The 17142-nt window shown below is 34.2% G+C and overlaps 3 protein-coding genes across 5 annotated transcripts; 2 read left to right on the top strand and 1 right to left on the bottom strand.

Moving 5' to 3' along the window:
* The first annotated feature begins 707 nt into the window (after nt 1-707).
* Nucleotides 708-4185, top strand: LOC111006619 (GHMP kinase family protein). Its single transcript, XM_022278642.2, has 6 exons — nt 708-1040; nt 1438-1587; nt 2159-2347; nt 2427-2543; nt 2977-3137; nt 3702-4185. Exons 1-6 carry the CDS (start codon nt 822-824, stop codon nt 3943-3945), a joined length of 1080 nt encoding a protein of 359 aa, XP_022134334.1. The 5' UTR covers nt 708-821; the 3' UTR covers nt 3946-4185.
* A 1698-nt stretch (nt 4186-5883) lies between these two features.
* LOC111006617 (Pseudouridine synthase family protein) lies at nt 5884-10950 on the top strand. The gene is made up of 9 exons (XM_022278640.2): nt 5884-6870; nt 7064-7119; nt 7211-7293; nt 7509-7587; nt 8061-8171; nt 9043-9152; nt 9731-9814; nt 10077-10114; nt 10435-10950. Exons 1-9 carry the CDS (start codon nt 5901-5903, stop codon nt 10503-10505), a joined length of 1602 nt encoding a protein of 533 aa, XP_022134332.1. The 5' UTR covers nt 5884-5900; the 3' UTR covers nt 10506-10950.
* A 739-nt stretch (nt 10951-11689) lies between these two features.
* On the bottom strand, nt 11690-17129 carry LOC111006583 (uncharacterized). Of its 3 annotated transcripts, none has more exons than XM_022278591.2 (15): nt 16845-17129; nt 16211-16380; nt 15970-16081; nt 15719-15874; nt 14289-14393; nt 13481-13564; nt 13303-13418; nt 13105-13206; nt 12920-13033; nt 12754-12810; nt 12560-12626; nt 12419-12472; nt 12255-12329; nt 12144-12179; nt 11690-12064 (listed from the first exon to the last, which is right to left on the bottom strand). In XM_022278591.2, the coding sequence occupies exons 2-15, from the start codon at nt 16228-16230 to the stop codon at nt 11951-11953; spliced, it is 1212 nt and encodes a 403-aa protein (XP_022134283.1). In that variant the 5' UTR covers nt 16231-16380; nt 16845-17129; the 3' UTR covers nt 11690-11950. The 3 variants fall into 3 exon arrangements, with proteins under 3 accessions (XP_022134283.1, XP_087979332.1, XP_022134282.1); XM_088123206.1 differs by having other exon boundaries at nt 12255-12332; nt 16818-17128; XM_022278590.2 differs by having other exon boundaries at nt 12255-12332; nt 16845-17128.
* Between the last annotated feature and the right edge of the window lie 13 nt (nt 17130-17142).

Here is a 17142-nt window from a genome sequence, read left to right as displayed (position 1 = left end):
TTAAGAAGGGAAGCATTGGATTTTATATGTTAAATAGCATGCAAGTAACTTGTTCTATGTACTAAAATAAACTAATAAAATGATAACTTAATCATCATTCAACGTTTTCTTAATTTCTTTTAGAGTTATATAATTGACCATTTTTAATATATTGCTAAAATTGGAAATTTCAAAGATTAAAGAACAAATTAATAATTGGTAAATTTTAATGGGTGACAATTTTTATATTTGTAAATATAACAATAAGATTGTGAATCTGCAAATATAATAATTTATAATATAAATTTGCATGCGTGAGGTATGGTTAAAGTATATATAATTTGCATGCTTAGTCGGATAGTTTTGAGATTGATATCTGATGAGGTATATATTTTTCTTACAACATTCTCAATTAATTAAATTTCTGTGGCAATAAATGCCAACACTCTAATAATTACTCACTATATTATGATTTTTTTTTTACTTCTACTCAAAATATTATGATATTTTGTAATAAAGAACTAATAATCACTTTAACCCAATTAATTAAAGTATATATACCTGGAATCGCCTTTTTGTACTCAATAAAAGTAAATAATAATTTGTAATAAAAGAAAAAGTAAATAATAATTTGGGAACTTCCACAACAGATTTTTGGCAGACTATGCCTATCTGGGTCCTAAATCAAATATATTTAAATATATTTCAATTGAATGTGATAATTTCAGATTTCATTATCACTTTAAATCTAAGAAAAAAAAAACAGAGTTCTGAATTCCGACGACGAAAACTGAAATTCACAGAGAAAAAGAGTGAAAATCGTTTGAGAGAGAGAGATCAAGATGGATTCCGAGATATCGTCATCTTCCTCTGTGATCGAGCACAAGGCTTATGCTCGCGTGGGACTGCTGGGAAATCCGAGCGACGTTTACTATGGTCGCACCATTTCTTTTGCTTTAGGCGATTTCTGGGCCACCGTTCGACTCCAGCCCTCCGACGAGCTTGTCATCACTCCCCATCCCTATGACGACAACATCCACTTCACATCCCTCGTTCACCTGGTTTGCCTGCGCTTCTCCCTTCTTTATGTGTACTGCATTCTCCCACATCATTCTGACTGGTTGCTTGATCGGGATAGATCTGATTTTATTAGTTTCTCTGGAATGCATATGGAGAATTCATTGAGCGATTGAAATTTTAGACTGTCCATGAAATTGTGGGATCTTTTTTGTTTTCCCGCTGACTGATCCTTAGTATAGTATGTTTGTATTTATTTTCCTCTTCTTTTTCAAAGATCTTAAGAGGCAATCGGTATGAAATTAAATAGCACTATGAAATTTCGTCGGATGATATTGGCATTATTGGAAAATTCATTGGAATTGTGATTTTAAACATTTCGTGGGCCACTATATTCAATAATTCTGCGAAGATTCAAATTTTGTTTGTTTTGTTTTACAGGTAAATCGACTGTCCAGTCATGGCTACTATGGCGGGGTGCGATTGCTCATGGCAGTTTGTAAAATTTTTTATAGTTATTGCAGCGAAAACGAGATTCATCTTCATACAGGGAATTTTACTCTGTCGTATGACACTAATATTCCTCGACAGGTATAATGTCTTGTTCTGTGTGATAAAGCATAAATTAGTTTTCTTTTGTAATTCATGTATGTGTCCTGCTTGCAACATTTGTAGTTTCGTAATTATTTGTGGTCGTTGAAGTAGATGCTCTTACTTGTTATCATGCTTGGTAAAATAGCAATGCATTAAGCTTACAAAGCCTTTGGTGGTGTAGCCAATATGGATTTGTGTTCTTTTAATGATATTGAAAAAGGCTACTTCCTGAACTTTTGGCTCAATTTACACTCAAATTTATAACAGGCCCGCTGTCTTAGCTATAAATGAGCTCTTAGATTACATAGTTCACATTGATCTCTAATTGCACATCAATGCAATCTTGATTTGCTTGGCCAGTTCATCATCTTTAACATGAAGATGAAGATTCAATTATTTCATGATATAATTAATTTTTTTTAGCTTGCTTATGTTTATACCGATGCATATTTCCTTATTCTGCATATTGGCTTGCTTATTTTTTTTAGCTTGCTTATTTTTTAGCTTGCTTATGTTTATACCGATGCATATGTACTGAATGGCGTAACTTATAATTTTGACATTGCAGACAGGACTTTCAGGTTCCAGTGCTATTGTATGTGCTGCCTTGAGTTGCCTGCTAGACTTCTTTGACGTCAGGCATCTGATTAAAGTGGAGGTCAGACCTAACCTTGTTCTCGCCGCAGAGAAAGAACTTGGCATCATTGCCGGTCTTCAAGATCGGGTCGCGCAGGTTTATGGTGGCCTTGTTTACATGGTATAGCTTCTAAAATTGTTGATGTATTTATGAAATATGGAGATGAATTTTTTTATGATGTTTATTTCTTTTTCTGCAGGATTTTAGCCAAGAGCACATGGAGAAGCTTGGACATGGCATATACACACCCATGGATATTAATCTTCTCCCTCCACTCTATCTAATCTATGCTAATAATCCAAGTGATTCTGGAAAGGTTGATATCTTAATGGGCTCCAATCTCCATAATACTTTTGCCCCCGTGCAATTTTCCATCTCTACTATTGTTATTCATGGTCTAGAAGCTTGTTTGCACTTGCATCAATTGTTTTTGACCGAAACATAAAAATAATAGGTAAAATACTGGAGAAGCTCAACGGTACTCTTCTATTTGTACCCTCCATGAAAGATATATTGTCCCGAAACTGGAAAGTTTTGAATAATTGAACAACAAGGAACACTAAAATGAACCGTAACCAATAATCTCTTTTTGTGTCAGACAACCTTTATTACACTGCCTTTGGCCAAAGCTTAAGAGTTTTTCACATTTTTCAAATCTTATAGTTCCTCTATAGAAACTAAACCTTAACACTGCTGGAAATGTTTTCTCCAGCACTAATCACTGTTGTCCATGACGAATGCTAACGTAGGTCCACAGTACAGTACGGCAGAGGTGGCTTGATGGTGACAAATTCATTATATCATCAATGCAAGAAGTTGCTAAGGTTGCAGAAGAAGGAAGGAAAGTTTTACTTGAGAAGGACTATTCAAAACTTGCAGCACTTATGAACCGCAATTTTGATCTTCGCAGGTTAGCATTTCTGTGCTAACAAGTTTAGGCCATATATTAAATCTACTTATATCTCTTAACTAAATTTTCAACTCCAAAACTATTCAAAGTTTCTTGTGTTCCCTTGAAATAATAATTGTATTAGGAAAATATAATTGATGTTTATATGAGAATACTTTGTGCAAGTTCTGCAATTTGGCCTGCTGTGCTGTTCTGAAATTAGATGGCATGGCCTGGTTGGTTATTTGAGATTTCCCTCCAGGATTGCATCGCTATACAATCATGGCATTTCCATTACCTAGTTTTATTCTTTTTGATGTCTGATTGCATAGACTACGGAATTTGATCTTGGTTTTGAAGACATTTCAGTGTAGTACTCTTCGAGAAAAAACATTAATTAAATACTTTTCATAAAACTACTTTGAAGTAGTTTCAAGTATTTGTAGAATTTAACCAAACACCATGAGAAGTTTGAGAAGTGCTTTCGATTAGCTAAGCACTTCTTACTCTTCCCAAAATCACGTCGAACTCGTGTATGAGTGTTATTTACTGCTGTTTTGGCCCTCATATTTTGTGGATTCGCAGGAGTATGTTTGGAGATGATGTTCTGGGTGCTTTAAACATAGAAATGGTGGAGGTAGCTCGAAGAGTAGGTGCTGCTTCAAAATTCACAGGCAGTGGAGGAGCTGTTGTGGTATTTTGCCCTGAGGGGCCTTCACAGGTGGAGCTTCTGGAGCTAAATTGCTTTAAAGCTGGTTTTGTTCTTCAACCAATTCAGGTGGCTCCTTCATGCCTAAATGAGGTTGATCTTAAAACACTTTCCAGTTAAGACCTTGATAGATTGGTCATTTAGGTTTGCTGAGGAAAACTTATAGGAGCTTTTCTTTTGGACAGATATATAGGAACAGATAGACCTTTTTTTTTATTTATTTATATACTTTTTTTTAAGTACAGGAACGGTTAGACCTGGTAAACTGCATCAAGTGTTTTTTATGTTTTTGTTTTTTGTTTTTGTTTTCTTGAGAAATTGGGAAGAGGAATAGAAATTGTTTATTAGTTTATTACTTGATACATTTCTGTTCTTTATTACTTGATATTTAGTTTAGAAATTGTTTTATGGTTATAGAAATGAAAATTGAGAAATAGAGAGGACTGATATATTTAATAACAGACCATGAGATTTTGCAATTTAGAGGGTAAAGAAATGAAATCTCAAGGATAAACGTATTTATTCCAAAATTTAATTTTAAGAACGGAAATACATAAAGTTTAGGGTTTGTTTCATAACTTCATTTTAGTTTTTAATTTTTGGTTTTTTAAAAATAGAGTTATTTGATAACCCTTTCAATTTTGTAATTTTTGTTTTTTAAAAATCACTTTGAAATTTTATGTAAATTTTTAAAAAAAGGTAGTTTTAAAAAATAGATTTCTGTTTTTCAAAATTTGATTTTTTCTTTTAATACTAAACTTTTTTTTTCTTTCTCGTATTCATCTCTAAAAGTTTCTTTCTCACTTTAAAATTTTTTTCCTTCTAAATCTCTTCCCAAAATTTATCTCTCTAAAATTTTTATACTTGAGGATTTATTATTACTTGTCCCTCTCCAAATTTTTCACATTTCTCTCGAAAAAATTAATACTTTTTCGAACTTTTTCTCTAAAATTTTGTCTTTTATAACTCTTCCCCCTCTTTCTAATCTAAATTTATATCTTATTTTTTCGTTCAATTTTAACTTTTATTTATCTCTGTATTTATTTATTTTTCCTAAAAATTATATTTTGAAAGGTAATTCTATCGGCTTTTACTTTTTTTTCTTTAAAATTTTTCTCCTTTTATGTTTAACTTTTCTTTTACTAATTTTTTTTTCAAAATCTTTTTATTTATTTCTCTAAAATTTATCTTCCAAAAAGTTATTTAATGTCGCTAAACTTGTATTGTCATGTATTTACATTATGGATGACAAAAATTTTCGTAAGGTCTGACCCCAAAAATAGGAAATGCATGTCCTTCCCGATTTCATTTTTCAAATAATTAATATATATTTATTATAATTTTTTATTTTTTAAATTATAAAAATTATTAAAAACAATTATAAAATCGATAATTTTTTTCGAGAACTCTCTTGGACCGAAGAACGAAGTGGAGACAAAGATTAAGAATGGGGAGAGCATCTCACTCGCACCTACACATTGTTATCAAACATGTTTTTTGTTTTTTAAAAATAGAAAACCAAAAACTAAAAACAGAAAAAACGAGCTCTTAGAAATTCATGATTGATTTAAAATATAATATTAGAGAGTTTTAGGGATAAATAAGAAAATTGTTAAATTATAAATTTGGTTCTTATGAATTCAAAAAAGTTTTAATTTGATTCCTATGATTTTAAAAATTTTAATTTGGTTATATAATTTAGGTTTAGTTTTAATTTGTTCTTGATTTTAAAAGTTTCAAACTTTAGTTGAATTTAATAACTTGTTTTATCACTTGGATAGTCTTCTTTTTTTTTTTTACTCCATAAAATTCTAAAACTTTCAACTACCCCGGGTAATATGTCTGCCACATAAAAAAATTATAGGTTTAACTAAATCATATAAACTTCACATAAAAATTGATTTTATAACTATTAAGACTAAATTTAGATTAAATTGAAATTAAGAACAAATTATATAAATTAAATTAAAAAATTGAAATCAAATTTATAATTTAATCGTATAGAAAGGCGACAAATTACACACAAATATATATATATATATATATGGCGAAGTCACCTGCTCTAAACAGCTACAATGGCGAAGTCACCTGCTCTAATTCACGCCTCGCATTTCTTCATTCGCTCCACACTCATGGCTTCTTCCAAATCTCTCACTCTTCTCGTTCCATTCTCAAACATCAAGCATCTTCACAGAATCACCAGTTCATTCTCTGCCTTATCGTTCCGCAGATTTTCGACCACTTCCACCCCATACCCTCTGCAGTACGAAATGATCCTCAACCGGCCGTCCTATCCTCCACCACCCCCTCATAATCGGCGAAGACCCGCCGCAGCTGACTCTCCGGAGCTCAAGCCCTCCGAAGATCCCAGTTCGGAATTGGGATTCGAGAGCTGGGTGGATCAGAAACTTATATCCGAGAGTGAAGCTGTGTCCGGTAAGGAAGGCGTGGTCATGGACAAGGCTAAGAGGAAATATTACAACAAAAGAAGGAAGAGGATGTACGGGTCTGATTCTGATGAAGATAAGAGGCCACGGGAGGAGGGATTTGTGGAATTAAAGCCTGAGGTAGTTGAGTTTAACACATTGCATAAGAGAGAGGAGGAATTGTTCTTCTATGACACTTTTGCATATCCGTGGGAGAAAGATAAGCATTATAAAATGGTTTATCAGTTGGAGAAAAAATATTTTCCTGATCAATGTCTTGACAAGGCTTTTCTGGGACCTGGAGAATCAAATGTGGAAGTGAAGCAGCAAAGGAAGGGGATGAAAAAGGCAGTGGAGGTTAGGTCGGGGACGAAAGTGGAGGCCACGAATGGCGTGGATGACAATGGATTGATTTTCTTTGACGAGGCGAGAGAAGAAAAGGATAACAAAGATGTGGCCGAGAAGAAGGTGGAGGAGTTCTTTAAGTGTTTGAAGAAAGTTCCCGCCAAAGATTCTGAAATTATTCAGACGGAGCCATATCTTTTGACGAGGCATACCGAGCTCCCCGTCAAATGGGATAGTCCTTGTGGGACAGTGGTTTTGCTGAACAAACCTAAAGGTCAGTCTCTGGTTTTTTTCCGCAGTTCTTAAAAACGAATACGCAGTTAATAATCACTGATTTGATATCGTGCTGAAAAATTGTATGCTTTCACATGCCTGCTATAATTTGGACTGTTCAAGTGAGAAGTAAATTCCTCAGTTTTTCCTTTTTTTTGGACGTTTAAAGAGGAAAATCTGATGTTTGAACTTAGGATGGACTTCATTTACGGTATGTGGAAAACTTCGGCGCCTAGTCAAAGTGAAAAAGGTGCATTTCAGCCGTTTCATCTGCATAGATTAAATTGTTTAATTATCAATGCTCCTCTAACTTCTTTGTTTCCTCTTCTATGCATTGATAGGTAGGTCATGCAGGTACTCTTGATCCTATGGCCACTGGTCTGTTGATAGTGTGCGTCGGTAAAGCGACTAAGTTGGTAGACAGGTGATGATTAAATTAGCTATGTAATTGCTTTTTGTTTTTTATTCCCCATTTCCTCCTTTTTCCGAGTAAGAAATACTGTCGTTAGTTATAAACATAAAGGGTAAGATTATAAATCTTCTCTAGGCAAAGCTACTTGCTTTGATGAAATAGGAAGAGTAATTACAGAAAACCTTAGGCATGCAATGTTTCTAAGAGGTGGAATGTTTATCTTTTAGATATCAAGGTATGATTAAGAGCTACAGTGGAGTTTTCCGTTTAGGAGAGGCTACTTCAACTTGGGATGCTGATTCACCGGTTTGTTGATCTAATCTGTTAAGTCAATTATGGTTTCTTGTTTTCAACTGATATGCATCTCTGTACTGTATCCGTGTGTTCTTTTAGGAAATACTAGATTGAAACTAGATCCATCTTTACTTGTTCGCCTCTGTTAATGGATCTGTCAGATGAATCATTATTTTCCATTTAAGTTTTAAGGAAGAAGATTCATGATTATAGATTAACTCATCTCTGTAGGCGTGAGGAAATCTTGGAAATATATTGAATGTTAAGGGAGACTTCGTTGAATAAACATGTTCTAAATTTATCCTTTGTCTATCATTAGCATAATGCTTTTCAAAATTCTGTTGGTTGAGTGATTGAGTTAATTGCAAGGTGAGGTTTTGTTTTGTTTCACAATGCAATAAAAACTTTCAATTGCATTCCGTTCCTGATGAAAATCTAATTGCATATCATCCAAATAAGATACACATACCGCGATCCTTATGCAGGTAATTCAGCGAGAACCCTGGGAGCACATCAAAGATGATGACATACAAAAAGCTGCTGCCTCTTTTTGTGGGGAAATTTGGCAAGTTCCTCCCATGTTTTCCGCCATTAAAGTAAGGGTTTTTGCATTCTATGATTATAACTTTCACAGTAGAAGCAATGTTGTTACAAGTGCCAGTGCGTGCTTCATAATACAAATTCACGATTCATATCAGATCAGTATGGAATAAGTACAAATCTGATGGGTGGAAAAAAATGGTTAACAAAATATTTTATTTCAATATGTTGAAATTGAACTGTATGAATCACAAACAATTGTTTACGATCCACTAAGAGGTGAAAATATCCTGGAACAAAAAAGGAATAAATGCCAATCAAGAATTTACCGCCCTAGAACTTTGCTCACTTGGCCAAGTGGTTATGGGCCAATGGCATTTGCTTTAGAGTTTGATGCTCTGCGGGGTAAGATTATAGCAAATATGGATGTCATTTTGATGGATTGGACACTAGTATGATGACTAAAGGAACATTCAAGAATTCATAGAATGCTTCTTTTGTAGTGTCTACCTCAATTCATCTGGTTCTTTAAATTCTCCATAGGCAACGGTGCCATGCCTGTTTGTGAGAGTGTTTATTGGATTGAGGATAGTTCCCTATGTTCCATATTTCCTCATCTGTATGGTGTTTCTCTTTTTCATGAAAGATGCTTATATTAATTTTCTTTCATTGACAGAGCTTTCTTTCTTATACATGACATCTATGGAAAGTTTGTTTCTTTTTCAAAAATATGATGTTATGGATCTCTTTAGATTTAGAAATTTTGACTGTGTTATGTTTTCTTGGAGCTAGCCAATAATAATGACAGAATAAATTCATTATTTTCCATCGAGAAATTAGAGTTACTTGTCGATACAAAATTGATGTTCAAGGAGAACTTGGCTGCATAGTTCAGATTTTATTACAAATTTCATTGCTTTGTTTTAGGTCGGAGGTGAGAAGATGTATGAGAAAGCAAGAAGGGGAGAAAGTATTGAGCTTTCACCAAGACGGATCTCAATTTTCAAATTCGATATTGAACGTAGTTTAGATGACCGGTAGGTTCACTTAACTACTGCTGTTGCATCATGTCTGTAGTTGTAACTAGGCCATATGCAAATGCATTGAGCATCTAGATGCTGTTCAATCGGTTGTTAATAGAAATTTGTCTAGCTAAAATTATGGCATTTCACCAAGATAGCACTAGATCATTAGTTGGCATGGATTTAGAACTTATGTTTTGATGAGAATCCAGCTTCCACGAAGATAGATGAAAGTAGTAAAAGAGAGGTCAGATAGAAACACAGACCAAAAACAACAGGAGTTTCGAAATAATTACAGGAAAAGACTCTAATTTCTAGTGATTAAACATGAAGGAAAATCACTAAAAAGTTCAAATTTTCAGATTTCTTATTCTTGATATGCCCATTAATATAAAAGTTTCTAGCTGTAGCTGACGCATTATATTGATAACTTGGCCGACAACTCAACTCAGCTGATTGTTTACTTAATGAGTTATTGCTGGTTTGTCTGGCAGCTCAGATATACTTATTAGTTTTTCAGAATTTCACTTGAAAATGTTTTTTGTTGCACTAAAATGAGTCTAATTCGAAAAGTTGTGAAATATATTCTACAGGCAAAATTTGATTTTCCGAGTAACTTGCTCTAAAGGAACATACATTCGATCACTTTGTGCAGATCTTGGGAAGGTTCTTGGCAGGTATACATTTTCCCCTTTGGCAATGGACCTATATTTCTGGAGGGACCCCCTCTCTTCTTCTTCATTCTAATTCCTTTTATTTTCTTTATTTTCAAAGAGAGGGGGGTGGGGCGGGGGAGAGGGGAGGGGGATGCTTAATATTTACCTCTGTAGGTCAATTTTTAGAAATGCTTCAAAGTGAGATGAAACCTGTGTCGATCTTCTGATTTGTTCTGTTCCTCTCTTGTTTAATGACGACATGTAATGTTCTCGTCACTTGCAGTTGTGCTCATCTAACTGCTCTCCGAAGGGATTCAATAGGTCAGTTCAAGATTTTGTCTTTATTTTTTTCAGTTATCTTGGCTCAACACTTCAAATTTTATGAAAAGTTGCATTGAGACAGTGAGAAGGACACTGTCTACTTTAGCAAACTAGTCTCTAACAGGCTAACAGCTTATACATATATATATATAATACACACACACACACACACCCACATATATATCGACCAAGCTTTAACAAGTTCAATTAATCATATCAAAGCATCACCTTTTTAAGTCTTACAAAAAGTATTGGCAGTAGCTGAACTTAATATCCAAGACAATGTGAGATTGACAGGAAATCGTTTCCTCCCATTTCAGGGCAATATTTAGCAGATGATGCCTGGGAATTCAAGGAGTTGGAAGATGCAATTACCAAAGGTTATTTTTAGCTCAACGAACCCAACATTCGGCAGCAATTGTAAGTTGAGGGTCGATATGACACTTATCATCTGGCTTTTGCACCACCATCTTCAGATCAAATGAAAGGACAAGATGAGCAGTCTTTTGGTATGTATTTAAGGGGAAAGAGTTGTGTTGGGCATAGAAAAAATAACGAGGTAATTTTATACCGTTGTGTTTTTAAAAGAATGAATTTTTTTTTTATAATTTACAAAATAGTAAATCTTTTTGTCACTTTAGTACGTTCAGATGAGGATGCTTAGGTTATGGTAATGTTATACATTCATTGTAAATTTAATACTTGATTTTTTAGTAGGAAGTATGGACGAGTTTTGGAATTAATGGAGGTTTGTAGATGTGAAAGCCTATTTCATTGTTGAAATAATTATGAACTACAGTTCACATAATGATATTGATGGGAACATGTTCAAATAATCTATCATGATTCTAAAAGTTCATTACTGATTTTTCTTTTTGAAAAAAGTATTGTTGGCATATGATACATATTATTAGCTTTATGTGGTGATATTTGCTTTTCATTTGTATATAGCAGTAGCAATTATTTAGTAATTTCCAAAAATGGAATAAAGTCAATATCATATTTTGATAATTTTTTAATACAATTCCATGATTATTGAAATATATTGTTATCAACATGTGTGAAAGATTAACGTGTTAACTCTAACTTCATATCAAGATGATTGGTTAAGTAATATTTCAACTTTTATTTTTTAAAAATTACCCTTAATTTTTTGAAGGTTTCACATTGTATTATTATTTCATTAATAAATTTTAACAAAGTAATAACTTGATTGGATGAAATTAGAACCATATCACAAAGATAAAGGACCAACTCAAACATAGTTCAATTGATTAAGGCACCTAGATCCGATCGTGAGTTATAAAATAAGTAAATATAATTAGTATAAAGAATGTCCTCGAGCTTAAGTACAAGTAAATCATGTGTTTCATCAAAAATGTCAATATGAAATTGCTAAGTCTCTCATAAGACCCCAATTATTATCAATCGTGCATGTCAAACTACTCAATTGAACAAATAATGCAACTTGTGTAGTGTTGTAGCCAGAAGTTTTCCACCATAAAATCTATCGACTTTTGGTCTAAGAATTCAAGGTGACGTTCTAGATTCAAAGTAGACTTTGGGTCTCAAAGGTTTTGTTAAGTTTCTGTTTTATATAAATAATGGATATTATCATTCCATTGTATAGCTATGATCTAATCCATACGTAGCCACATTTTGTGCTCCCCAACAGGAAATTTTTGAGGGCTCAAAAAGATGGAGCATTAGTATTAATACTTCTAAACTGTATTCAAATTCCAAAACTAACAAAGATGAACGATTACCAGAGCAGATCAGAGCCTCTACACAAGATTTCTTCTAGTAGAAAGGGAAAGAATAATTGCAGCCGTTTTGCTACACTTCTGTTGAATTTGGGGGATCAATCCCCATTCCGTGATAATACGCCGCCTCGGCATCGGCCAGACGACTCTTAAAAATTTCCCATTCTCTTTTACATCTCTCTCTTACCTGAGAGAATTCAAATTTACTGTTAACATCAAAATTCTAAATGTTGCAAGATGGGGGTGAAAAGGCATCAGCTGCTTACCCCTTCCCATGGTGCTCTACCATTTTCTGCTTTTCCCTGTTGGAAGAGTACAGTTAGAGTAACATCTTTGTAATGAAATAGTAGAGGCAGAATTCGAAGGCGTCGCATTACCTGGTTCCCGAGAGAAGGAACACTTTGATGAACAATCCACTGAGAATCTACAACTCCTATTTTCTCATGAGCGGGCTGCTTTAGAAGATCAAAAGAAGAGATGAATCTAGGAAAGAAACGAATATGTGAAATAATTCAGGCAAGTGAGAGTGTTTTATACTTACGTGCACACATTTTCTTAGAGCAAAATCAAGACCCCAGCCATGAACCAAGTCATTCTACAATATCCAAGAGGAAAAATAATTTAGAACTAGCTAAAATTAAGTCATGGCAAAGGATCAAAGTTTAAGTAGAAGAATCCATACTTGAATCAGATGCCAAACACAGCGCCATGCATCCCGAGAAAACACAGTTGCCATGATTTCAACAAAACTACATGCAAGTGAAGGTAAAAAAAACTTCAGCATTTCTGTTTAAGTCATACTGAGATAATATGAGAACGCACAAAAGGTATATAACAAGGAAGTGAACTGAATAAATAAAAGCATTGATTACACACGCTGCACAAGGTGGAAGATGTGGATCAGTGCACCAACCAGGTTTCTCCTCTGTCTCCCTGCATTCAACCAAAAGAGGAGCAAGGATAGAAGCGTATGGATATTTAGATGAACAATAAAGTTTAAAGATGATTTTTTTTTCTAATTAAAAAAAAATGTTCCCCTTACTTGTGAACTTCACTTTCACCTCTCCTTTTAGTCATTTGCCACGTTAACCCTTGATTTGGTTCTAAGCCAGGTTGTGAAATCTCCAAACCATGTTTTCTCACAAGTTTTATATATCTGGAACAGACGGAAGATTCTATGTTGCTTGGGTTTTCTAATAAAATTATAGAGTAAGGTTTCAAACTTACTCTTCTGCATTAAAATGCTCTACTCCCAGATCCTCGTCCCAAACAAATACGTAGTCATAGGAAGCCACAATGTCAGGATGTAGAAAACGTTTGGCGTACCACCTATAAAGGAGTATACATTGTTTAGATGAGATGTACGAATAAAATTCATTGCTACCTTCAATGGAAGATTATTACAGTAAGGAGCTTGTAACTGACCATTTAGTTTGCTTGTAGACACTCACATGGATAGCCCGCTTTGACCACTCAAGATCTTCCCACTCACTTGCTCGTCCATCATAGTGAAACAACACAATCGTGAAGTTCTCTGAGAACTGTCAAAATATATCAGATAAGGAGAGAGAAATGCAATAACATGCACATGTTTTCAACTTACCTTTTTAACTGCTGCATCAATATTTTTTTTCTGTTCAAAACCAACTGTAAATGTTACCAGATACTTTGGTTTGATGGTCAAATCCTGCAAGTGAACACCAATAATAGGTTCAATTTTAAAACCAGAGTCGAAATTTTGATCAACTGATAAGTGAAATATTTCAATAGTAAGTTAAGGTCACACATGACTTCATGTTCTTATAGTAATCGTATTTATTATAACGATTTCAGATGTGATAATCTCGACTTTGTACAACTCATCCAACATCTTTGTCAATAAAGGGAAACACATCTAATTCTCCATGATCTTTTGTTTTTGACAAAATGTATCAGCTGAAAGTTGTGACAGGAAACAGATATGAAACATAATTCAAGCCTTCTATATAAGGGATAAAGTGTATCGTGGATCAACTTTACTCTTTGATGAAATTGCCATTAGTTTCCTCATAGAAAAACAGGCATACACCACACAGGTATTGTTGCAGATAAAAAGATGTAGATCCGTGAATGGCATGAAGCAGCATCCATCAACCCCCCTACCCCAAAAATTATCTTAGATATATCTATTTTTTAACGTAGAACATAAATTCAAACCAAATTGGTCACTCATTTGGTACCAAATGTGCGACTGACTCCTATCTCATAGTTGTCCACTTCTTGTCAAATCTACTGTCAGACTACCAATTTATTTGTCAAGTTGGAACTATACGAGCTTGTACAAGTAAACTAGATTAAAGCTATTCACTAGTTTTACACACAAGATTATTAGGCCAAATAAAAGTTGCAAAGTTTCCGTAGGCAACAAGCACCTCATTTGGCAGACCCCACAGACGCCGGAGGTTAAAATCAGATTCAGACTCAACAATACCAGGTGGTAGTCTTTCAGCTCCTCGAGGATTTGTAGGAACCCATATCTGCATCATCATCAGAGTTTCAATAGCCAGCTCTAGCAGAAGAAACCAGAAATTATGCACATACAAAGTTCTCCGTAATGCCATCTCATCCCAACGTATTTACATGAATAAAGATATCCACAATTAATCTTCAACTAAGAAAACAAAGTTAATTAAAGTTAGATCACAACAGTATATAGTACTTTTTCATTGTGAATAGGAACTAAGGAGATTGGTTATCTACTCTGCCCATGGAGCATTGTGCTTCAAGAGAAAAGTTCAGAAACAATCCTTTTAAGGAATGAGGTACAAATTTATTAATATGAAAAAAAAAAACGAGTGATGACAAGTCATTCACCTGCAATGAACCAAAAGAGTTGTAAAAAGACTAACCAATTGGCTTGAATTAAGACAAATGAATACTCTCCAAAAGATTTAATCAAAAAGCCTATCTAGAAGCTAAAAGATATGATCTTATCTACAACTTCACATTTCTAACTATCTACAAAGATAAATCGGCTTCTCTCCAAACATAGCTTCCAAAATGCAACTCCAACTGTCAACAAACACAAATATTAAGTTCTTTCTGAAGGCATGACTAACATAATTTGAAGCGTGAAACTTTAACTTATTTGAGAAAAGCACCAATTTAGGTTGAATAAACAAAGAAATTCCTAGAAAACCTGCAACTACGACAAAGTTCTCTTTGGTTCTCAAAATCATTGTTCCAATTGATACAGCAATATGGGAATGGACAAATCAAAGAATTGAACATAGATTTGCAAGTGTATGACCCTGAGTTTCCTTCCAAACTCTGAGTCCTTGGTATGACTGGGAGTCTGGGAATAAAGTCATGAATAAGTGGGAGAGATTTCTCCATCCTATAGCTTATCTATTAGTAAAGTTCCTTTGCGTTACATTATTTTAAACCCATTGATGCTTTTATGCTAGCTATCAGCAAGGTTTGAAAGCCTCAGAAATTAAACACAGAAAGCTGGTATCATAGGTAGGAAAGTTTTATCATATGAGAAAAAGTACCAGAACTTCAGTCACAATGATCAAACCATTCTCCAATCCAACAACATTATGATGAATGATGAAAATTTGAAGGGAAAGATGATAAAATCATTCTAGATCCTTATCTAGAAAAAGTCAATTTTCAAAATAGACATGTACTTCATAGTTACCACCATGTTCAGTCATACATCAGTTTTAAAATTTTAAAGAATACAAATCACTAATATCTTCCTATGAAACATATAAAAAATATCTTGCTGATATAAATCTTATGTAAATAAATTATGATTGCATTCTACAGCAAAACAATTCTTAGTTAAAAAGTGCACCTTTGTCTCATTCGGTGGAAATTGCATGGAGCTGCCTCTATTATTACCCTTCAAAGAAGACCAAGCATTCAAGAACGCTTCAGCGGAGAGGCCTGAGTACTTGTCCTCAATGTAAGTGAGATCAATAGAAGGAATCAGGCTGGATGGGAAATTTAGCTACCAGAATTGAAAATAAAAATAATAAGCTCTCTCACCGGATCAAATTAAATATATACATAAGTAATAGAAACGCCAAAAATAAAATTTCCTACCTGAGATAATGAGATTGTAGGGAAGGATACTCCTAAAAAGAAACCGAAAACACCTCCAACAAATGTGGTAACCAGAATTCTCATTATCTCATTAGGTTTTCTCATGTTTCCACTGCACATTAATACAAGTCGAAAATAAATATTTCACACAGAAAAATATTGTCTGTAAACCATCGGTAACTACAGGAAGCCGAAGCTACAAACAATTAAAAGGACAATAAGAACTTGGTTATTTTTTAACCTGCGTATTGGGTTCACCATACTGTCCAAAACCTACAATTTTCAGGTTGAATAAGAATGTCGCTGAAACCTATTCAGTGCAGGAATCTGGAATGAATTTCATTAATCAATTTTGCAGTTTCCGGAACTCCAAGCTTGAAGCTGATGTCAACTTATTCAAAAATACCAAGCCTGAAAAGATGAAACAAATGGGGAAATAAACCTCTTGAGCAAAAAGTTGAATAATTAGACAACTGACCAAAAGGTCTACAGCAGCATCAAATGTAATCACAATTGCTCAAACTTGCACTTCTTTTCAATTCTCATGCTTAATTTTGCAGCCACTATAAATTCACGTGGACCATCCAACATTGCAATAACAAACATTAACTTCCAAACTGGAAAAAATCACTCGAAGTAATCGCCCCTCCTCAACTAAGCTAAGATCAATTTTTTAACAGAAAATAGAAACACCAATACTGCTACTAAAATAGATTCGTATGTCAAATAAACCACGCCAGGAAGCGAATTTCAGGTCGTCCTCCTAAGAAAACCGGGAATTGACAACCTCCATAATTAGAAATTAGACGACATGGGTCAAATCAGTTTCTGCAATACGAAAACTATACCGAAAATAAATTCTGTGAAAGAGAAACCTGAATGAGAAATCCCTCCAAACGGCCGATATTGACCACGAACACATTGAAAACCGATCTGAATCTCGAAAAATCTAGAAAGGGGCGTAGATTGCCGGTCCAAGATGTACGGCCGGCTATGTTCTTTTGTGGCAAGAATGAAAACGAAGCTACGGGTTGTTGTTGTTAATCTCCGAAGGAATCGAAGAAATGAGTTGAGAATTGAGATACTGTGGGAAATTTGAATTTTTTTCCCCTTGAAATTTTGTTTTATCGACGAGTTTACGTGAGGATGATGGCAATGGCATGGGCCAACAAG

This window comes from Momordica charantia (genome assembly GCF_013281855.1).
Source record: "Momordica charantia cultivar OHB3-1 chromosome 4 unlocalized genomic scaffold, Mcharantia_2.0 BLBB01000004.1, whole genome shotgun sequence".
Taxonomy (NCBI): Eukaryota; Viridiplantae; Streptophyta; class Magnoliopsida; order Cucurbitales; family Cucurbitaceae; genus Momordica; species Momordica charantia.
This window is presented reverse-complemented; position numbering and strand designations above follow the sequence as displayed.